The sequence below is a fragment of the Hemicordylus capensis genome, chromosome 1 (genome assembly GCF_027244095.1).
Source record: "Hemicordylus capensis ecotype Gifberg chromosome 1, rHemCap1.1.pri, whole genome shotgun sequence".
Lineage (NCBI taxonomy): Eukaryota > Metazoa > Chordata > Lepidosauria > Squamata > Cordylidae > Hemicordylus > Hemicordylus capensis.
Window position 1 is genome coordinate 360,832,820 of NC_069657.1, and position 23,914 is coordinate 360,856,733.

Here is a 23,914-nt window from a genome sequence, read left to right on the forward strand (position 1 = left end):
AACCCCCTCCCCGGCTGAAATCTAAATTGGATCTGCTGTGCCTGCTTTTTGAGAGAGAGAGAGAGAAATGGGTAATTGCAGTTATGGAACTCCCACATAGTATCTTGTTTGGTCTGGACAGGCAGGCAAGAGCACTTAGAGGAAATCCAGTAAGCAAGACCAGAATCTGGTCTCTTTAGGTCTTACCTGGGATTATTCTTGACAACAACAAATATTTATATACCACTTTTCAACAAAAGTTTCCAAAGCGGTTTACTTAGAGAAATAATAAATAATAATATTTATGTATTTATTATTGGGGATTTGTGATCCCCAAAGGGCTCACAATCTAAAAAGAAACATAAATGTAAGTGCTATAAGACAGACACCAGCAACAATCACTGGAAGTACTGTGCCGGGGGTGGATAGGGCCAGCTGCACTCCCCCTGCTAAATAAAGAGAATCACCACGTTAAAAGGGTACCTCTTTGCCCAATTAGCAGGGGATGACAAGGTCAGGAAGAATAAATGGGCTGCTGAGGATAGTGTGGCATTAAATCATGGAGGACAATACTGCTTCCTTTCCACTTTGCAGCCTGAAATAGCTCTGTACAATGTCAGTCATTGCTACATAGACCAGAGGGCTCTTGACTTAAGTTCTAGTTGATCCCGACAGTGAGTTTTAAGATTAGTTTAAGTGATATGCATTTCTTGATTTACACATTTAGCTGATAAACTAACATGGAAATGATAAATATGGTTGCTGTAGGCTGGATTTTCTAGTAGCAATGGCACAATTTTCATTGTTCCAGAAATGCCTTTTTCCTTCTGATTCAAAGTAATAAAGACCTAAGTTCAAAATGCAGCCCATATCTCACAATTTAGCATGGTTCTCTAGTGCGTATCCAAGTGTGTGGCTTTTCTAGAGATGATTATGCGTTTTTGTTGTGGTTTCAAACGAGGAGTCTTATAGAAGAATATTGCCTTAAATTTTGACTAAATTTATCCTTTATTTCAGAAAATGGAATCATCAAATCAGATAAAGTATTTGAAGTAATGCTTGCCACAGACCGATGCCATTATGCAAAATGCAACCCCTACATGGATTCTCCTCAATCAATAGGTATGAGAACTTTTATCCAAGTATTTAACTGTATAAAAGCTCTGTCTTTCTGAGAGTGTACAGCTGGTTCACTGTAATGCATAAACATCTGTATTTATGCACAAAAGGAAGTATTATTTCACACACCACAGTTATGAAATTTACTGCCATAACAATTTCAACAGTTGTGAAATTTCCTGTCACCAGAAGTAGTAATGGCCACTAGTTTCAATAGCTTTTTCAAAGGGAACTAGCCGACCCCTCACAGAGCATCTGTGCGCTCTTTGGGGCCGGCGGTTACCTCTTCTCCACCCCCCACCTTCTGCCCCAGTCTCCGCTTCCTAACCACAGCTGGCCCGTGCCAGGCCCAGCCACCTCTCCTCCCCACCACCACTTCTGCCCCACCTTCTTTCCCTCCTCCTGGGTCTCGCCTCCACAGCTGGGCTGGGCCTGCCGCTGCCTCTGGCCTCCGCAGCCGGCTGCCACCGCCATGGCGACCAATCCTGGGTGCACCTCAGCTAATCAGGCACCTCCGATGCCCAGCCAATCAGCTGGGCACTGTCTGGGACGCACATTCCAAGGCACACCCAGGAGAATTAATAATATAGATAGACAGATTCATAGAGGATAGGCTGTTGACCATGATGCCTAAATGGAACCTCCATATTTAGAGGCAATATACCTCAATATCAGATGTTGGGGACATACATCAGAGAATTTGGCTTCACACCCTGCTTGTTGGATGTGTTGTGGTAAAGTGTGCCATTGAGTCAATTTTGACTCCTGGCAACCACAGAGCCCTGTGGTTTTCTTTGGCAGAATACAGGAGGGGTTTACCATTGTCTCCTCTCTCACATTATGAGATGATGCCTTTCAGCATCTTCCTAAATCACTGCTGCCTGATATAGGTGTTTGCCATAGTCTGGGAAACGTACCAGCAGGGATTCGAACCGCCAACAGCCACTATTTAAAACAAGCTGCTGCACTGGATGGGTCCTTGGTCTGATCCGGGATTTTGACTGTACTAGCTGAGATCATCTGTGCTTCTAGTTCTCCCCTCTCCTTCCCCCCTCCCTCTCGGTTTTCCCTCAGTTCTCAGCCCCTGCTGCCGCTGTTTTCATTCCCCACCTGTCCACTGCTACTGCTTTCTTTCCCCGCTTGCCCCTGGCATTTTCTCCTCTGCCCACCTGCTGCTGTTTTCTCCTTGCTTGTCCACCCGCCGCCGTTCCCCCCCTCGCTGCCATTTTCTTCTCCCGCTCGCCCATAAGCCTGTCCTCTGGCACTGCCGCTTTCCTCTCCCTCTGCTTGTAGCTCGCTTGCGAACTCTTTTGAGAGCTGCCACGCATGGGATTAGTGATGGGTACGCCGTAGAGAAATATAAATAAACTAGCCGACCCCGCACAGAATATCTGTGCAGCGCTTGGGGGCCGGCTGTTTTCCCCTCCCTCTTTCTCCGGCCCCACGCTCTCCAGCCCTCCTCCCCTCCCGTTCCTCCCCACAAACAGAGCTGCGGCGGCTGGCCAAGAAGGGCTCTGCCACCGCCGTTTTTTCTCCCTCCCGTCCACCTGCCGCCGCGGCTTTTTTCTTCCGCCCTCCCGCCTCCACCGCCTTTCTCTCCCACTGCCTGCTGCCGCTTTCCTTTCCCACCTCCTCCACCCGCCAGCTGGCCACCTCCAGCACTTTCTTCCCCCTTTCCTCCTCAGACCTCACTTCGGAACTCTCGCAGCGTGTCACGAGAGTTCCACTGCCAAATCCTGGGCACACATGTCCAAAGAGAATTAAATATATATAGTGTGGGGGGCTGGGGCTGGGGGTGGAGGAGAACCTTTTGTCTATTGGTCACACTGGGATTGATGTAAGAGGCATCCTCTGCCCCTTTGGATGTCAGCCCAGTGTGACTAAGAGATGGGGGAATTGAATTGTACAGATATTGTCTTTTCCCAAAAGAGGGCTACAGCAGGCCTGCCAATAGGTTTATGTGTCTCTGTGTACCTTCTCAGGTATGGGAGGAAGCCTAAGTCACACTATGATATGGAAAGGATGTTACCTCTCAGAAGTTGCCAACTACAAAGGGCTGGGCTAGGCTAGGGGAAGGAGGAAGAGGCCTACCACAAGATTCTCTGACACAAGGACAGAGTTGCACTCTCAGTGAAGAGTGGTCAGTGTATATCCAGAGACTAAAATATAGCCCATCAAACTGATGGATGCTAAACAGGTGTTACATAAAAGTGCTGCCTAAATGTGGTAGTATAGCCTTTCTAATTAATGTCTTTTCATTTTATAACTCCTGTAGTCACTTCAGAGCATGCAATATTTGATGTATAACATGTATACTAGTTCTGTATAAGACTTAACTTTTGGTTTTGTATAGTGTGAACTATAGTCCTTAATGCTATATCCCTTTAAAAGGGATAGTAGAATTCCATGCATACCACCCTAGGTACCTGGTTGGTGTTCCGTGCTTCAAAGTTGCTCTTAGGGAAATTCTGATTTATTACATTAATAGCCGTTTTGGAAGCACCTGCATAGATCTCTCCTTAGTCAGACGGGGTAGCATCCACACAACATTGGTCATTAGTATGTCTCATTGACATTACTGGAACTTAAGCCATGAATAACTTGCTTCAATAATTTGATTGGTGCTTAAATTGTCTGGATGTTCCTCAGGAAGAAGATAATTTTTGTCTGGATTTCCTTTCAAACCCATTTCCCTGAATGTCCAGATAGCAGTACTTTTTCTTTCAATGTGCATTTGGCAATTAGTTCTAGCCCCTCTGAAGGGAGGGACTTAGCTACTACCATTCATATCCTTATCAGCTCTAGAATTAACTATTGCAATGCACTTTAGATGGGAGTGGCCCTTGACAACTTTCAGTTAGTACAGAGTTCTGTGGGTCACGTGGATGAACATGCTTAAAGCCTATTTTGAAAGAACTAATTGTCCATTTGCTTCACAGGCTTGGGCCTGCAAACCTCAGTGAGTGCCTCTCTTCCCCAAGTGAGCCCTACTGTTGTTAGAATCTGCAAAGGATGGTCTGCTACAAGTTTTGTCATTCTATCATAACTCAGTGAGAATATGAATCGAGGCCTTCTCTCCCATGGCCCCAAATGTTTGGAATGCTTTCCAGAGCCAGGCACTACCATTTCCTAGAAAATCAAAATATTTGTGATCAAATGATCATGCAGTTCGATTTCTTTGTAAATGTATTTAGATTTGTGCTTTTATTATCATCTATTGGTTTTTTCTGGAAAGGAAAGTAGGGTGGAAATTGCAGACATAAAATACAGACTGCACATATTTTATATATTGATAGAATATGACCTTCATATTTGCCCGTTTCAGAGCTCTGGCTAAATACTCATTTTCAGTTGCATGCTAAGGTGCAGTTGATTCAAAGTGTTTTGAAATTAATATAATTTTAAAATAATTTAAAATGATGAATTATTTTAAAACTGTTTCTTCAGCAAGTAATTGGGTTTTATGGGAAAGGGGTCTTGTGAAGAAAGAAGTTGTGTTAACTAGACTTCTGATTTCTTTTTTTTTTTTTTTTAGGCAGAGATAATATTAGACGTTGCCCTGAGGTTGTAAAGCACTCATTTAAAAATGTTAACAGTTCCTACATTGCTTTTACTCGCACATGGATATTAGGATATTAAAAAAACCAACTTATTGTTGCAAGCAAAAATGGTTTTCTTCTGGTTTTAAATAACTGCAAAATGCTTATGTGTACCCTAGGGCAAGTAACTTGCTTAGGGAGCTAGAGGTTGCTGGTTCGAATGCCCACTGGTATGTTTCCCAAACTATGGGAAACATATCAGGCAGCAGCAATATAGGAAGATGCTGAAAGACATTGTCTCATACTGCACAGGAGATGGCAATGGTAAACCCCTTCTGTATTCTACCAAAGAAAACCACATGGCTCTGTGGTCACCAGGAGTCTACACAGACTCAACAGCACAACTTTACCTTTTACCCTAGGCATTAAATGCTTGTGTTCCTCTATAGAAGCTGAAGACTTCTCTACCTTTCTGATCTCAGATTTCTGCTAGATTGAATCCTGGGTCAGTGAATCAAGTCATGGAGCTTGACACATTTGCTGATTGTCTCTAGTTATCTACATACTCCTGATCACACATTCTTCATTATAAGTTAATTGCTAGAATGTGTGTTAAGCAGTGCAGATTCTTGAAAAGGTGTTTATTATTTAACTGTTTGTCTCTGCGAATCTGCAGTACTGTATTTCATATGTTCTTTTACTGAATGGGTGAAGTGAGAACTAGCATGTGTGACACTATGTAGGTTTTCCAGCAGAAATGTCTACCTCCACAGTACTGACGCTGCATTTGGAGAGACTATTTCAACTCGTATTCTTCAAGTTGTATAAACTGGTGGTTGAAGGGGAAACATGACAGTTACAACATGTGAACAGCACAGAAGTGAAGTATGACATTACAGCTATAGTCTTATGTACAGTTGCTTGAGAGTAATTCTTGAATTTAGCACAGCTTCTGAGTAAACATGCATAGGATTGAGCTGCCAGTGTGGTGTAGTGGTTAGAGTGTTGGACCAGGACTCAGGAGACCTGTGTTCAAATCCCCACTCAGTGATAAAACTCATTGGGTGACTTGGGCCAGTCACTTATCTCTCAGCCTAACCTACCTCACAGGGTTGTTGTGAGGATAAACATAACCATGTACACAGCTCTGGGCACCTTGGAGGAAGAGCAGAATATAAATGGAAAAATGAGTAAAATAGTGCAGTTTTTTCTTCCAGTGAATATATTTATTTTTAATATTCTATAAAATTAGCACAGGTGCATGCAATGTGAATTGGTATGTTGTAAAAATCATGAGACTCTATGAACCTGTTAAACTTTGTGCAGATCTGTGTATTGACTTGCACACAAGAAATTCTTATACTGGATGAGAAATATAACACAGTGAAGTAAAATCGGTATGTGGAAACAATAGTGGGAAATGTAGACATTGTTTGGGCAGCTAATAGTGAAGGCTGTTAAACAGACAATTACAAATTTATAATGTTATAGAGTTATTTAATTGAATATGAGATAATTACATTAAATTAAAATGGGAAGTGTGGAAATAGTACTATGAGGGCTACGTTGTACTCTCATAAGAACAGTCCTGCTGGTTCAGGCCTACGTCCGTCTAGTCCAGCATCCTGTTTCCCATAGTGGCCCACCAGATGCCAAAAGATGGAGTGCCCCCTCTCCTGTTGTTCCCCCTGCGACTGGTGTTCAGAGTCATCTTGCCTCTGAGGCTGGAGTTGGCCTATGGCCCTCAGACTAATAGCCAGACCTGTCCTTCATGAATATCTAAGCCCCTCTTAAAGCCATCTAGACTGGTGGCTATCACCACATCCTGTGGCAGAGAATTCCACAGAGTAATTATGTGCTGTGTGGAAAAGTACTTCCTTTTGTTGGTCCTAAATTTCCTGGCAGTCAGTTTCATGGGATGACCCTTGGTTCTAGTGTTATATGAGAGGAAGAAAATTTTCTCTCTACCCACTAACCTACCCTACAGGGTGTTGTGAGGGAAAACATAACTATGTACACCTCTCTGGGCTCCTTGGAGGAAGAGCAGGATATAAATGTAAAAATACATACATACATACATACATACTCTCTCCACACCATTAATAATTTTATAGACCTCTATCATGTTGTCCCTTAGTCTTTTTTCTTTTTTAGCCTAGCCTTGTAAGGAAGGTGCTCTAGGCCCCTGATCATCTTGGTTGCCCTCTTCTGTACCTTTTCCAATTTTACAATGTCCCTTTTTGATATGGTGACCAAAACTCTGCACAGTACTCCAAATGTGGCTGCACTATAGATTTGTATAAGGCATTATATTAGCAGTTTTGTTTTCAATCCCTTTCCTAATGATCCCAAGCATGGAATTGGCCTTTTTCACAGCTACCGCACACTGAGTCGACTTATTGAACAAGCTGTCCACCACAACTCCAAGATCCCTCTCCTGGTCAGTCACTGTCAGCTCGGACTTAGCCAGCATATATCATCATTGCTGTCTAGCACAGGAATGGTTCTGTTGCCTTTTCATGTTAGTCTGCAGATAACAATTACACACAACAAATATTTATATACTGCTTTTCAACAGAAGTTCTCAAATTATAAATACATAGATAGAAATAAAATGATTATCCCAGAAGGGCTTACAAACTAAAAAAGAAACATAAGATAGACACCAGCGACAGCCACTAGAGGGATGCTGTGCTGGGGGTGGATAGGGACAGTTGTTCTCCCCCTGCTAAATAAAGAGAATCACCACTTTAAAAATGTGTCTCTTTTGTTCAATTAGCATGGGAAATTATAATTGAATGTATTTCTTACTTGCCATTTCTGTGGTACAGGTTCCCTTCTCATAGTATTAATGCACTTCTGGAAAATGTTTCTTTAGAATATGGCACTTAAAAATATCAGACATGTCTGATAACTGATCTGTTATGCTACTCAAACCTTTTTGTCCGTGCCTTACAGGATTTCAAGCAACAATCAGTGCTCCACATATGGTAAGTATTAAGTTTATATATTGAACCCCAATCATCTTTGACAAATAATCTAGCTATTATCCTTATATAGTATTTCATTTTCATGATGTGAAGTTCTTCATGACACAAATAACATGAATCTCTGCATTTTTGCTGCAAGAAAACCTTCTCTATACACAGGGAAACCTTGGTAGAATATGGAGTATAATACGCAATATCCTGGGCTATTAGGGTTGCTCCATACAAGTCTTTTTCTTTGCTGTTGAAACCTGGGCTGAAAATTCAGACTTCAGACATTTGAATAGCATTTCAGGTTTCTAAGGAGAAACCAAAATTTGAAGAGCATCCATGGCTTCTTCCAAGAAGAAATTCCAGAGATTTTCTTAGAAAATAACAGGCAAGCTTGTTGTAGGGGAAACAGAACCCTAAATTCAGATTTGGTATCTAAGTACATGTGTGCAGGTGTGTAAAACCTTACTTGCAATTGAAACTCTTTGTTTTTTCTCTGTCGCTTGGAGCTTTAGCCTCTGAATTTTGAATATGTCTGAGATTTTCAGGTGCTAGATTCTGTTTGTCCTTTGATTTGAATTGTATAGCTTAAAATCTTTGTAAAGGAGAACATATAATGGACAAGCAACAAAAGTAAAATGCTAAAATCGTTATATTTTTTCTTCTTTCTGGTCAGCATGCATATGCTCTAGAACTCCTATATGATCAATTACATGAAGGAGCCAAAGCCCTTGATGTAGGATCCGGAAGCGGAATTCTTACTGCCTGTTTTGCACGGATGGTGAGAGTACTACTTAATCAGTTAAAGAAACGTATCAAGCTGCTTAGACATATGTAGTAGTTCCAACATGAACATTTTTCATGTAGACTTTACAAGAGAATTTCAAGGGCCCTGTTTTTTTTTTAAAAAATGCTGATATTATCAAAGTATCAAAAAGGGGTTTATCCTAAGAGTAAACTCTTGCCCACTGCTAACTGGCCAAAGAGACACCTTTCAAACTGGTGATTCTCTTACCTAACAGGAAGAGAGCAGCCATTTAGCTCTAGCCATTTAATCCTCTCCTGGTGAGTATCCACTCCTCAGTCTCCATCACAGTTTTTAGAAAGCATGTCAAATCATGGCTTTTTACCCAGGCTTTTATATGATTGTCTGTGCTGTTGCTTCTTGTATTTTGTACTGTTTTTATGCTTGGGTTTTAATTTTAATTTTTTTTAAAAAAAAAATCAGATTTGTTTTTATATTTTTTAGCTCAATGTTTTAATGTGTCTTTTTTTTCTACTCTTGTTTTTAAATTTTATTGTGAGCCACTTTGGGATTTTCTTAATGAAAGCCGGGGTATAAATTTAACAATAAACAAACAAACAAACAAACTCTAGCACAGCCTCGCTCCAGTAACTATTGCTTATGTTACCTTTTTTCTTTTTGGATTGTGCTCTTTGGGAACATAGAATTATTATCTATTAATTATTATTTTTCTGTGTAAATTGTTTTGAGATCTTTTTCATTGAAAAGCAGTATGTAAATTATATCTACTAGCTGACCCCGCACAGAGCATCTGTGCGCTCCTTGGGGCTGACTGTTCCCCTCTCCATCCTGCCCCGGTCTCTTCTCTCTCCCCCTCCCTTCAGCCCCATGCTCTCTTGCCCTCCCCCTCTTCCGTTCCTCCCCCTCACCATGTGCACAGATCCTCACCAGGCGGCCAAAAAGGGCGCCGCCGCCATTCCTCCTCCCAGGCGGCGAACAGGGAAGCCCCGCTGCCTGTTTCCCTCCCCCCAACAGCCTCCCAACAGTCTCCCTTCTGTTCTCCCCCACTGCACAGAGCCTCACCGCACGGCCAAAAAAGGCCCTGCCGCCGCCTTCCTCCTCCCAGGCGGCGAACAGGGAAGCCCCGCTGCCCATTTCCTTCCCTCCAACGGCCTCTCTTCCGTTCCTCCCCCCCCCACCTGCACAGAGCCTCACCGTGTGGCAAAAAAGGGCCCCGCCACCACCATTCCTCCTCCAGGGTGGCAAACAGGGAAGCCCCACCGCCCGTTTTCCTCCTGCCAATGGCCTCCAACAGCCTCCTTTCCATTCCTTCCCCCCCGCACGGAACCTCACCGGGCAGCCAAAAAGGGCCCCGCCGCCATTCCTCCTTCAGGGCGGTGAACAGAGAAGCCCCACTGCCCATTTCCTTCCCGCCCCGGCCTCCAATGGGCACCGGAGCTGCACCCCGCCGCCCATTTCCCTCTTGCCCCAGGCTGCAACAGGTGCAGGAGCTTCACCCCCACTGCCCATTCCCCACTCACCCCCTCTGGTGCCGCTTGGGCCAGGGCCAGTCCATCCCACTGCCTCCCACCTCCTCCCAGCCCAGGCCGCGCTGGTCACAACCCAACCGCAGCTGGGCTAGTCCTGCTGCTGCCGCTGCCACCTCACAGCAGCCAGGCCAACCAGCGCCCAGCCAGTCAGGTGCCTCTGCCGGCCAACCAGCGCCCAGCCAATCAGGTGCCTCTGCCGGCCAACCAGCGCCCAGCCAATCAGGTGCCTCTGCCGGCCAACCAGAGCTCAGCCAATCAGGTGCCTCCTTCGCCAGCACGCATAGCCTTGCCACATCCCCACGCATGGCTGGCTAAGAGAATTAATTATAAAGATTGAGATAACTCCTTTTGGATACTTTGATTAGTCATCTGGTCAATAAAATACAGCCATATACTTCAGTAAAGAACATAACAGCTATACCAGTTCAAACCAATTAATTTGTCTAATTTTGAATTTAATTTCATGTGATGGTTGGGTGGTATTTTGAGGAACTAACAGCGAATTGAATGGATAGTAGGAGGAAAGCACCAATCTGGAGAGTTCCTTCTTAATGATTAAAGAATGTAATGAATGTTTATATTCCGCTTTTCAACAAGTGTTCCCAAGGCGGTTTACATAGATATGAATGAATGAATGAATAAATAAAATTGCTCCTTGTCCCCAAAGGGCTCACAATCTAAAAAGGTAACATAAGATAGATACCAGCAACAGCCACTGGAGAGATGCTGTGTTGGGGATGGATAAGTCCAGTTGCTCTCCCACTGCTAAATAAAGACCATCACCACTTTAAAAAGGTGTCTCTTTGCTCAGTTAGCAGAGGAATGCCAATAAATTATGCCCTGAAGCTCGATTTCTTGTTCAGTGATTTGTCTGAATACACATTTTAAAGCTAGCAAGCAAGAATGTGGGGGCTGTCCAGTGAATTTTAGAATGTCACATGTATGTATGTCTGACTGATTATTCCCTATGATACTAGTCTTCAGACTTGGACTCACCTTTAACTTCAACTGGTAAAATGGAATCCATTCCTAATTTTTATTACTGTATGTATGTCTCTGTTTCTACTTCTGAATCTGTCCATTTTCTTCTGTCTTGTTTCCTCCTCCTCATAAGAAAATAAGAATTTGCCAAGGTACATCTGCTTCTAATAAAATTCAGCTAGTGGCTGCTCTGCACCGTTTCTGAAATAAAAAAACACCCCTCTTTTAGAAAAAGTGGGTGTGCCATCAGTGAGCCCCTCTGTAGGGATGCCCTGAAGACCAGTGCTGCATAGGTTATGTTGTATTGCATTTCTTAAAAGCCAATACAAATTATTAAAAAATAAAGTTCTGTAACCGACAAAATAAGCAGCCAATCACACATTTCAGAATTCATGCCACTAGTTTGAGACCCTAAGATACTTGTAAGCTGTAAGCATGTTAATTATAAATAAACCTTTATGTGTGATGCCCTTCCTTCTCTCCCAAATAGGTCCTATTAACCAGAAATTGGAAAAACAAAATGATACTGCAGGAAGACACTATCAGTATGGAGAGTGGGAAACCCCAAAAGATTTATGGCAAAAAAGTTAATATAATAGAAAAAGCCTGCATTCTAAGTCTCACACAGGTTTTGAGGTATAAGGCTGATACTAGTGTTGAACATCTAGAAGAAAGAGAGATAGGCAGTTGAACCCATATGTCAGACATTCTCCTACCCTATTTACTGATTTTCAAATTTAAAAGTAAATTTTAGTTCCTCAATATATCCAGCACCAAAATGGAAACCTGGATTTTTGTTTCAGGTTGGTTCCAAAGGACAAGTTGTAGGAATTGATCATATCAAAGAGTTAGTAGATGACTCAATAAATAATGTCAAAAAGGACGATCCTCTATTGCTATCTTCAGGAAGAGTGAAACTGATTGGTAAGTACTGGAGATATTAACAATAAAAGTAGGTATAGGGATATGTTTGCCTGATGCAGATTTTTAATTATTTTATGGTAGACTTTCCGTGGCATGACTGTAGAAGTTACTGTAGCTATCTAGTCCACAAAAGAACCTACCACTTTTTTTGGTAATAACTCCATTTCAGTTAAATGTGCTTAAATTGGCAATCTTATACTGTATCTTGATTTTACAAGTCACTATAGGAAACTGCCTTATACTGCGTATAACACATATACTTTCTTTCTTCAGTCACATATTGAAGAGAGAGAGAAAGGCAGCTGAACCCATATGAATTCCATCACAATTTAGGGAAGCAGTGGTGGCTGCTTTTTTGAAATCTACTCAATTTAAACAATTTTTGTACATTCTACATAACAACTCAGAACTTCAGTGCTTTGAACAAACTCATTGTGATGTTTGTAAGTCAGCTGTTACTTGTCCTTGCATAGATATTTTTCTCTTCCAGTGGGGGATGGAAGAATGGGAAATCCAGAAGAAGCTCCATATGATGCTATTCATGTAGGAGCTGCTGCGCCAGTTGTACCCCAAGCAGTAAGTGATTTGTTTGGTACATTTTTGCTGTGAAATATTTTTTTAAAAAATTAAAATGGCAGAAAGATAGGCCTAAACCTGTTTTAAATAATGGGCTCCCTAACTGAATTCTTATTAATGGAAACATATTTAAAAGATGGAATAACTTGATTTGGTATACTAAGGTACCATTCTGTGCACGCTTACTTGGGAGAAAGCCCTATTGAACTCAATGGGACTGACTTCTAGTAAGCATGCCTGTGATTGTGCTATTAGTGATGTTGTCAAGTCATGTAATTGGCAGTGGTGATAGAATTAATACACTTTTATTATCCCTTTGAATTTTGATTAGGCTCATAAATAAACTTGGGCTTTCTCTTTCCTTTTTTCAGGTACACATACTGAATAATTATCACTTTTAATTTTAGCTTATAGATCAGTTAAAACCTGGTGGAAGGTTAATATTGCCTGTTGGGCCTGCTGGAGGAAACCAGATGCTGGAACAGTATGATAAGCTAGAAGATGGCAGTGTCAAGATGAAGCCTCTGATGGGAGTGATATATGTGCCTTTAACAGATAAGGAGAAGCAATGGTCCAGGTGGAAGTAATTTTCTGTTCGACTTTCTTCTTCCACACACTTACACGTACAAGGTGAAAGGGTCTTGATGCTTAAGAGCATAGCTTGTCAAGGCTGCTTTTGCTCTCACTGCTTCCTGCTTCACTGTGTCACTGAAAGCAACCCTTTGCATTGTTACATCACTACAAGGAAGTTCTTGAGTGTGTCGCATTAAACACTGAAAAAACCATTGCATGGATTTGCACTTTATTTCATTGTAATTTATGGCTTCTTGAAGTACTATACTGTAGTATTGGCTACAATTTTTACCTCAGTTTTGAATGCTAGTATTCCTTAAACTTAGAGCTCTTATTACTGTTTTTTGGTTAGATTTTGGTAGGTATGCAAGATAGACCGGGTAAAATAGACCTCTGGAAAGTGGATTATGTTTCACCTCACTTCTGGGTTTGAGTAAAGTAATGTTCCACTGATAGAAGTTCAGAGAATCAATATGTATTCCCAGTTAGCAAATATTCCTCAGAAAGCACTTTAGAGGAAACAACTACTTAGGAACAAACATAGGAAGATAAGAAGCTGCTTTATACCAAGTCAGACCATTGGTCCATCTAGCTCAGTGTTGGCTGCATAGACTGGCAGTGGGTTCTCCAAGGTTGCAGGCAGGAGTCTCTCTCAGCCCTCTATTGGAGATGCCAGGGAGGGAATTTGGAAGCTTCTGCATGCAAGCATGCAGGTGCTTTCCCCAGAGTGGCCCCATTCCCCAAGAGTAATATCTTACAATGCTCACAAATGTAGTCTCTCAATCAAATGCAACCCAGAGCGGACCCTGCTTAGCAAAGGGGACAATACATGCTTGCTACCAAAAGACGAGCTCTCATAAGAACATAAGAATCGCCCTGCTGGATGAGGCCCAAGGCCCATCTAGCCCAGCATCCTATTTCACACAGTGGCCCACCAGATGCCTCTGAGAAGCCCAGAGGCAGGAGCTGAAGACACACCCTCTCTCCTGCTGTTACTCCCCTGCAACAGGCATTTAGAGGCTGGAGGTGGCCTATAGCCCTCGGACTAGTAGCTGTTGATAGACTTCTCAACAATTTATCCAAACCCCTGTTAAAGCCATCCAGGTTGTTGGCTGTCACCACATCTTGTGGCAGAGAATTCCACAAATTGATTATGTGTTGTGTGAAAAAGTTCTTCGTTTGCTGGTCCTAAATTTCTTGGCAATCAGTTTCATGGGATGACCCCTGGTTCTAGTGTTATGTGAGAGGGAAAAAATGTCTCTCCACTTTCTCCACACAATGCATGATTTTATAGACCTCTCCCTGCAGTCGTCTTTTTTCTAAACTAAAAAGCCCCAGGTGTTGTAGCCTTGTCTCATAAGGAAGGTGCTCTAGGCCCCTGATCATCTTGGTTGCCCTCTTCTGCACCTTTTCCAGTTCTACAATGTACTTCTTTAGATGTGGTGACCAGAATTTTATGCAGTACTCCAGGTGTGGCCACACAATAGTTTTCTATAAGAGCATGATAATATTAGCAGTTTTATTTTCAGTCCCCTTCCTAATGATCCCTAGCATGGAATTGGCCTTTTTTACAGCTGCCACACATTGAGTCGACACTTTCAATGAGCTGTCCACCACAACCCCAAGATCCTTCTCCTGGTCAGTCACGGACAGCTCAGATCCCATCAGTGTATATGTGAAGTTGGAGTTTTTTGCCCCAATATGCATCATTTACATTTGCCAACATTGAACTGCATTTGCCATTTTGTTGCCCACTCCCCCAGTTTGGAGAGATTCTTTTGGCGCTCCTCACAATCTGTTTTGGATTTCACTATCCTAAAAAGTTTGATGTCATCTGCAAATTTGGCCACCTTGCTGCTTACCCCAACTTCTAGTTCATTTATGAATAAATAAAAAGCACCGGTCCCAGTACAGATCGCTGGGGAACCCCACTTCTTACTTCCCTTCATGATGAAAACTTTCCATTTATACCTACCCTGTTTACTGTCCTTCATTCAGTTACCAGTCCACACATGTACGTGTCCCCTTATCGCATGACACACCTGTTGACAGTCTCAAAGAACTCCAAAAGGTTAGTGAGGCAAGATTTACCTTTGCCGAAGCCATGTTGCTTTTCCCCCAACAGGTCCTGTTCTTCTACGTGCTTAACAATTTTATCCATGAGAATGTTTTCCATCAATTTGCCTGGAACAGACATTAAGCTATCTGGCCTGTAATTTCCTGGATTGCCCCTGGATCCTTGTTTGAAAATCAGTGCTACATTTACTACTTTCCAGTCCTCCAGTACAGAGCCTGATTGCAGGGATAAGTTATGTATTTTTGCAAGGAGGTTGGCAATTTCACATTTGAGTTCTTTAAGGACGCTTGGATAGATGCTGTCTGGTCCTATTAATTTGCTGGTTTCTAATTTTTCCAGACAGTTTAGAACATCATCGTCACCAGCCTCCATCCCAGAGAAACCTGGTTCAGGAATAGGTATATGCTCCGTATCCTCTGCCGTGAAGACAGATGGAAATAACGCATTTAGTTTCTCTGCAACCTCCATATCCTCCTTAATAATCCCTTTCACTACCTCATTGTCTAATGGTCCAAAGGCTTCCCTGGCAGGTTTCCTTCTTCTGATGTATTTAAAGACGTTTTTGTTATTCCCCTTGATGGTTTTAGCTAAATGTTCCTCAAACTCTCTTTTCATCTCCTTTATTCTCACCTTGCATTCCTTTTGCCAGAGTTTGTGTTCCTTTCTGTTCTCTTCATTTGAACAGGCCTTCCAATTTCAGAAGGAAGTCTTCTCCTTTATGGCTTCCTTGACTTTACCTGTTAGCCATGCTGGCATCCTCCTGGTCTTGCTTGTACCTTTCATCTTTTTGATATACAATCTAACTGGGCTTCTAGTATTGTGGTTTTAAGTAAACTCCATGCATTCAGGAGCGAAGTGGCTCTTCTGATTTTCCCTTTCCGTTTTCTTTCACCAAACTCTTTATTTTAGAGAAGTTTCCTTTTCTGAAATTCAGAGTGTCTGTGTTAAACTTCCATGGTGATTCTCTCCCTGCATGTATGCTGAATTTGATTGCACTATGGTCACTCTTCCTTAAAGGGTCAATGACACTGACATCCCGCACCAGGTCCTGGGTGCCACTCAGGATTAAGTCCAAGGTCACCTTCTCTCTGGTTGGTTCCATGACCAGTTGTTCTAGGGCACAGTCATTCAGTGTATCTAGAAATTTGACCTCGTTGTCATTATCTGACTGAATTTACCCAGTCTGTATGTGGGTAATTGAAGTCATGCATTATTACTGCTCTTCCTCTCCTCCCTGATATCTTTCTGTAACTCTTATTCACTGTCAGCATTTTGATCCAGAGGGCAATAGCACGTCCCCGGTAGGACATTTCCTTTTAGGCCTTGTATTGTCATCCACAGGGTTTTTGTGGAGGACTCTAGTCCTCCTAGGTTTTCTAGCTTGTTAGATTCTGTCCCTTCTTTAACTTACAGTGCTACTCCACCTCCAAGGCGCCCTTCCCTTCCCTGTCCTTTCTATAGAGTTTATATCCAGGGATAACTGTCCCACTGATTCTCACTTTCCCACCATGTTTCTGTTATCCCCACTATATCTATTTCTGTGTTAGCAACCACGCATTCCAGCTTGCCCATCTTGGCTCGGAGGCTTCTGTCATTGGCATATAAACACCTATATGCTGAATCTCTTATCTGGTATATGCTGTTTTTCTTTTGGCTCTTTGATCTATTTGACCAGCTAGCACATCCTTCTGTCTGCTTTTTATGTATAATATTTTTCAGATTGTACTCTGTCCCCTTATGTTTTATCAGAATCTTTTACATCCTTACACCTTAAAGGATGGCATTTGCTGAACCAGATACTGCCCAGCTCCTGTCGGCCCCCAACTGTCATTTTAAAAACTGCTCTGCGGCCTTTTTGATTTTAAGTGCCAGCAGTCTGGTTCCATCTTGGTTCAAGTGCAGCCTATCCCTTTTGTTTAGGCTTTGCTTGCTCTCAAATGTGTCCTAGTGCCTAACAAATCTAAACCCCTCCTCCCAGTACCACCATCTCAACCATGCTTTGAGACCCTTCAGCTCTGCCCGTCTCGGAACAGGTAGCATTTCTGAGAATGCTACCTTGGGGATCCTGGACTTCAGTATATTACATAGCAGCCTAAATTTGGCTTCCAGGACCTCCTGACTACATTGCTCCACATCAGTGGTGCTGACATGCACCACGGCAGCTGGCTCCTCTCCAGCACTGCCTAACAGCCTATCTAGACACTGCATGATGTCTGCAGCCTTCACACCAGGCAGGCAAGTCAACGTGCAGTCTACACGCAGGTCACAGACCCAACTCTATACCTCTAATGATTGAATCACTCACTACAAGAGGCCCCCACCCTCCAGAGTAGTATTCCCTGTGCGAGAGGATATGGGCTCATCATCCGCGGAAGGGGTCCCTTCTAAAGGAGCATTTCCCTCTTCCTCAAACTGGTGTCCTCCTTCCCTGAGACCTTCATTCTTCCCTGAGACCTTCATTCTCTCCTATTGTGTATTCAAAATGAAATGGTCCGGATCTAAAACAAGTACAGCATGCTCTTTGGAAAATTATGACCCAGATTTCTTTACTTGTAGAAGTTCCCAAAAGAATTGGTCTGCATATGTTCCAAAGTAATGTTTAGCACATGTTCCTCAAGCTGATAGATAGTTTTTCTGTTTAAGAAGCCACTAATTATTAGCAATTCTAAATAACTCACTTGGGGAGTCAGCAAAGTTTGCATTTTGGTGATAGCTCAGTAGTTCAGGGCAGGCACAACAGTGTGATCAGCACTAAAGGCAAACTAGTCATTAGCATGCAAAAGAGTAAGCCAGCAGTCGTAGTTAGCTATGCCTGTGTATTGACTTCATTGCCGAGAGAGTGCACATATACAATGAACTCTCCTAATGTGGAGCATTTTCAATTTGAAACTGAATAAAAATGTCTCTCTAGCTGTCAACTTTAGCAGTTGCAAACACTTGGATTTATAACATTGAAGTTGTAGAAACATCGGTAAAAAAATAAAGCTGATTAGTTTTTCTTTGCTGCCTAGAAGCCCTCACTGTATTGTGGGAGCAGAATTGTGCTGCCGCATTATACAACACACACTGACCTCATGAATGAGTCTCCCTACCAAGAGCTGGTACAGTGAGCTTGTTCTTTTTATTCGGAGGTCTAAATTCTACTGTGCAAGGTAGTGATAATTTTTTGTTATGTATTTACATAATACCATGTCAAGCTGGTACTTGTGCTTTAGAAGTGGATTTAGTGCAGCCTTATCATTTAGCGCTTGCCTGTAGCAAACAGTTGCCTTGGTGACTGTGCTGATACTGGGGATACCCAGAGCTATAGCCTCCATGAGTGGCTCTTTTTTAGCCTTGAAAAGCTACTGGCAACAGACACATTACTGCCCTCATTCTCCTTTCTATCCATAGAGAAGCTAATTGGTAAGTTAGATTATCAAGTAGGGAAAATGTGTGTTCCCACAAAGGAGAAATGTAGGATAAATGCTATCCTACACAGGATAGCATTGTGAAAGTTGCACATGTGGCTGTTTCCTCATGACTGGTCCTGGGCAGGGACAGGCATCTTGGAAGTGCCATACTGTGGTACAGAAGGTAAACTACCGGTGGCAATAGTAGTGCATAAGGGGGAGAAGTAACACTCACTGAGTAATTACTTGAGAGGCTGACTTGGTTATTTTCTGTTCTCTTTAGTATTTTATTTATTTATTTAACCAACCAACCAGTGGACTAAGGAAATGCATGTCCTATGATAGGTCTCATTTTTGAACTCAAGCTTTTCAGCTTGCCCATAGCTAGGAATACCCTGCAGCAACAGCACCCTAGGAAGACAGACAGTCAGTCACCCTTTGGGTCAATTCCAAAGTTTAGTTCTGGCCACTATCTCCACTAAAAACTGTGAGTCCCTTGACAGATGTAAAAGAGCCACAAGTAACTAATAATTGCTTTCATTAATCTTTTAAATAATCTATATATTCAATTCTCGTAGACGTGCCTCAGCCTCTGTGGGGATGCGTCCCGGCAACCCAGCTGATTGGCTGGGCAGCGGAGCGGAGGGATGCACCTGATTGGCTGAGGCACGTCTCAGTGGTGGAGGACAGAGGCGGCGGTGGGCCCTGCTGGGCCATGGAGGCCAGGGTGGTGGCGGGCCTGGCCCAGCCGGGGAGGCCGGCGGTGGCGGGGGCCCTGGCCCGGCTTCGGAGGCCGGCGACGTTGAGGCCGGCGGCGTTGCGCCCGGCCCAAACGCAGAGGCCGCTGCCGGCGGACCCGGATGCCAGGCGGCGGCAGGCCTGGCCGCGGCACTCAGCCGGGCCAGAGACTTCGGCGGGGGGAGAGAGGCAGCAGATCTGGCCCGGCAAGGAGTCCAGGCGAGGAGGTGGCGGTGGCGGCCCGGCCAGAGACTGGGGTCGGGGGGAGAGAGGTTGCCGTCCCCAAAAAATGCACAGATGCTCTGTGCGGGGGTCGGCTTGTTAATTTAAATGTGCTGAAAATTGTATTTGGTCTCCAAATACCACATCATGGTTGGTTCTGGCCCACTAGGGCATTTTAGTTGTGCAACTCTGGTTTAAAGGATTTAGAAACTTAAAATAAACTGGAGGAAGATTCGGTTTTTAAAAATGCCAGCTACCACTTGTGAGGAAAACAAGCTAACAGTCAGTATAGAGATTAAACCTGGACAGCCGTGTTGCAGAATGAAAATATGACTACTGTGTAGGTAAGCTGATACGTACGTATATATTATGGTTAAATTTCAGTTAGTCTCCTGTAATCCTCCTCATGCTATAGCAGTCAAGGAATATATCTAGATACTCTCCCACAGGCATGAGGCATCTCAGTATGTGAAAACATTGAGGCTAATGACTGCTTTCTCTTATCACACTGTTTTTTACAATACGGAGTCCCCAGCTTACACAAGAACAGTGGCTGTTCTCAGGCCCAAGGCCTATCTAGCCCAGCATCCTGTTTCACACAGTGGCCCACCAGATGCCGCTGAGAAACCCACAGGCAAGAGGCAGGGGCATGCCTTCTCTCCTCCTGTTGCTCTCCTACAACTGGTATTGAGAGGCATCGTGCCTCTGAGGCTGGAGGTGGCCCACAGCCACCAGACTAGTAGTCATTGATAGACCTGTCCTGCATGAATTCATCTAAGCCCATTTTAAAGCCATCCAAGCTAGTGGCCATCACGACATCCCATGGCAGAGAATTCCATAGATCATGTGTTGTGTGAAAGAGTACTTCCTTTTGTTGGTCTTACAAATGGGTTTGTTCCAAAAGTTGGTTTGTAACTGGATGTTCTATCTGGAATGCATATAGTTCCTGTGAAGGATAACTTGTTTGTATGTGTGGGTTGGCATTTGTAAGTTGCAGACTTCATTAATGTGTTATGGAGCAGGTTGTTGGTAAGTCAGATGCCTGTACTCCATTGTGAAGTGAGGCTGTCATTGTGGGCAGTTGCAAAAATTAATCCTTGTAAACTTCAATAATTAAAATACTAGTATTTCACAATGAGCATATGAACTAAAATGTACTAATTTTACCAGAATTATGTATAATTTTGAAGATTTTGATGGAGCCACCACAAATGGTATCATGAGGAAAACACTCTGTATTATGCTCTTATCAGCTTAGATTCTTGTTTATTCAATACAAAACTCTTAATATATTACAGAAGGAATGTTATTTCCTAAGCCACCATAATAACAATACAGTATCCCACTTCAGCGGTCCTTGCTGCTGCTGCTACTACTACCACCACTATTATTTTGCCCTGCAGTTCGCTTCAAGTCATTGTGTTGCTTCCCTCCCACCCATAGCCCCTCTCTTCAGACCTCCTAACTCCTTGCCCTCCCTTTCCTCCCTTTTGCCCCTTCATCTGGTCCAGTTTTCACAGCTCTGCCAGTTTGGGGTTTGAACCTTGTTTTCTTTCTGAATGCAATAGCAGGTCTCCATTGCACACATCATGCAGATTCAGTACTAGCACCTGCATATTCCTCCTTTAACTGCCTAGGATCCACAATTTTCACTCAAGCCATCTAAGAGCCCTCAACTCACTATTAGGAGGCTAGTGTATGCTTGACAAAGTATCGTGGTGTTTTGCTAGGATATACATTGTTCAGTTTTGTGACTTATGTTGCAAAGCTGGCTCCAGATCAGCCTTGCTTAGGGTAGGCTAGGGCTAGTTGTCTGTGTGGATGCAGTAAATTTTGGACTGGTGATGAAGGATGTAGATTCTGAAGCAAATACAAATACATTCACACATCTGAGTGCTTGTAAAAATTAGTGGCTTGGATCCCAATTTATTGCTCTGGTATTTAGAAGCATCTCACCTCTGAGGCTGGAGGTGGCCTATAGCCCTCAGACTAGTAGCCATTGATAGACTTCTCCATGAAATTATCTAAGCCCTTCTTAAAGCCATCCAGGCTTATGGCTGTCATCTCATCTTGTGGCAGAGAATTCCATAGGTTAATTATGTGTTGTGTGAAAAAGTACTTCCTTTTGTCAGTCCTAAACTTCCGGGCCTTCATTTTCATGGGATAACCTCAGGTTTCTAGTGTAATGTCAGGAGAAATATTTCTCTCTGTCCACTCTCTATAATCCATGCATTATTTTATAGACTTCTATCATGTCACCCCTCAGTAATCTTCTTTTCTAAACTACAAAGCCCAGGTGTTGTAGCCTTACCTCATATAGAAGGTGCTCTATGCCCCTGATCATCTTGGTTGCCCTCTTCTGCACCTTATCCAATTCTATAATGTCCTTTCTGAGGTACAGTGACCAGAACTGTATATAGTACTCTAAATGTGGCTACACCATAGATTTTTTTAAGGGCATTATGATATGAAATGACCTTAGTTTTATTTTCAGTCCCCTTCCTAATGATTCCAAGCATGGAATTGGCCTTTTTCACAGCTGCTGCACATTATCAACACTTTCAATGAGCTGTCCACCAAGACCCCAAGATCTCTCTTCTGGTCAGTCACAGACAGCTCAGACCCCATCAGCATATATGTGAAGTTGGGGCTTTTTGCCCCAATATGCATCATTTACACTTGCCAACACTGAACTGCATTTGCCATTTTGTCACCCACTCCCCATAATTTGGGGAGATCCTTTTAGAGCTCCTCACAATCATTATGCATTTCACTACCCTAGTTTGGTGTCATCTGCAAATTTGGCCACCTTGCTGCTTACCCCAACTTCTAGATCATTTATAAATAAATTAAAAAGCACTGGTCCCAGTACAGATCCCTGGTTGATCCCACTTCTTACTTCCCTCCATTTAGAGAACTGTCCATTTATACCTATCCTCTGTTTCCTGTTCTTCAACCAGTTACCAATCCACACATGAACCTTTCCCCTTATCCCATGACTGTTAAGTTTTCTCAATAATCTCTGATGAAGAACTTTTTCAAAAGCTTTTTGAAAGTCCAGGCATACTATTCCAACTGGATCATCTTTATCCACATGCCTGCTGACACTCAAAGAACTCCAAAAGGCTGGTGAGTCAAGATTTCCTTTGCAGAAGCCATGCTGGTTCTCCTTCAGCAGGGCCTATTCTTCTGTATGTTTTAAGAATTTTATCTTTGAAAATGTTTTGCATCAATTTGCCTGGAACAGACATTAAGCTAACTGGCCTGTAATTTCCCAGACTCCCCCTGGATCCTTTTTGAAAATGGATCAACTTTTCAGTCCTCTGGTACAGAGCCTGGTTGAAGGGATAAGTTATATATGCAAAGACCTTGTTCAGCTTCTCTGAAATTTCCATATCTTCCTTAATAATCCCTTTTATTCCCTCATTATCTAATGGACCAACCACTTCCCTGTCAGTTTTTCTGCTTCTGATGTATTTAAAGAAGTTTTTGTTGTTCCCTTGATGCTTTTAGCTAAAGGTTCCTCAAACTTCCTTTTCGCTCCAGACATGTTCCTCAAACTTTCTTGTCCTACTGGTTCTCACTGTTCCGCCATGTTCCCGTTATGCCCACTATATCTATGTTTTCATTAGCAACCAAGCACTCCAGCTTGCCCATCTTGGTTTGGAGACTTCTGGCATTGGCATATAAGCACTTACATATGCTGAATCTCTTACCTGGTGTATGCTATTTTTCTTATGGCCATTTGATCTCTGATCAGCTAGCACACCCTGTCTGCTCTTTACCTAGTTCTGCACTGTCACCTTTTGGTTGCATTTGGTTGAAGCATTTACACACTCACACCTTAAGGGATGGCATTTGCTGAACCAAATACTGCCCAGTTTTTCTCAGCTATCCCCCAAGTTTCATTTTAGAATCTGCTCTGTGACCTTTTTGAACACCAGCAGTCTGGTTTCCTTTTGATTCAAGTGGAGGCTGTCCTTTTTGTACAGGCTCATCTTGTCCCATTGTCTTAACAATTTAAACCCCTACTCCCAGCACCACTGTCTCATCCACAAATTGGTCCCCTCAGCTCTTATAGGCTTTTATAAACTTAAGGGATGCCAAAGAAACCATACATTTAATCTAACTTATCAAAAACATCACCCCCCGTCCCTACAATTATTACATGTATCCCAGGGTATAATTGTCCATGCAAAGCCAATGGGACTGCAGTAACTGATCTATGTATTTCTTGCTGTTAATAGAGAAGTTGAGAATTCCAAGTATATAATGGAAGTAATTCTATTAAAAGCAGGTGACATTTCAGACAAGCCACTATGGGCTTTAAGTGTTGGCAGAGTTATTAGCAAACCACCTGTATGATTTATAACACTTCGGACATTAGTAGTGCAAAAATCTTTAAGATCTATGTCTGCATAGATTTTGAGGGGGGCAGGTTCTTCGTATTGATTCTATGAATTTGATCATCACCAAACCCTACAGCATCAGGCCACAGCATATGATGATCCCTTACTTATG

The 23,914-nt window shown here is 42.8% G+C and overlaps 1 protein-coding gene across 2 annotated transcripts in view; it reads left to right on the forward strand.

The window, feature by feature from the left end:
* Positions 1 to 23,914, forward strand: part of PCMT1 (protein-L-isoaspartate (D-aspartate) O-methyltransferase) — a 44,658-nt gene that overhangs the window by 18,288 nt on the left and 2,456 nt on the right. The window contains exons 2-7 of one of the 2 annotated variants that reach the window (XM_053292243.1): positions 997 to 1,101; positions 7,596 to 7,627; positions 8,292 to 8,396; positions 11,695 to 11,815; positions 12,306 to 12,391; positions 12,799 to 12,968. In XM_053292243.1, the coding sequence (XP_053148218.1) occupies positions 997 to 1,101; positions 7,596 to 7,627; positions 8,292 to 8,396; positions 11,695 to 11,815; positions 12,306 to 12,391; positions 12,799 to 12,968 (619 nt within the window). Of the gene's footprint in view, positions 1 to 996; positions 1,102 to 7,595; positions 7,628 to 8,291; positions 8,397 to 11,694; positions 11,816 to 12,305; positions 12,392 to 12,798; positions 13,022 to 23,914 lie in introns of both variants that reach the window. The other variant, XM_053292249.1, reaches the window with a different exon arrangement.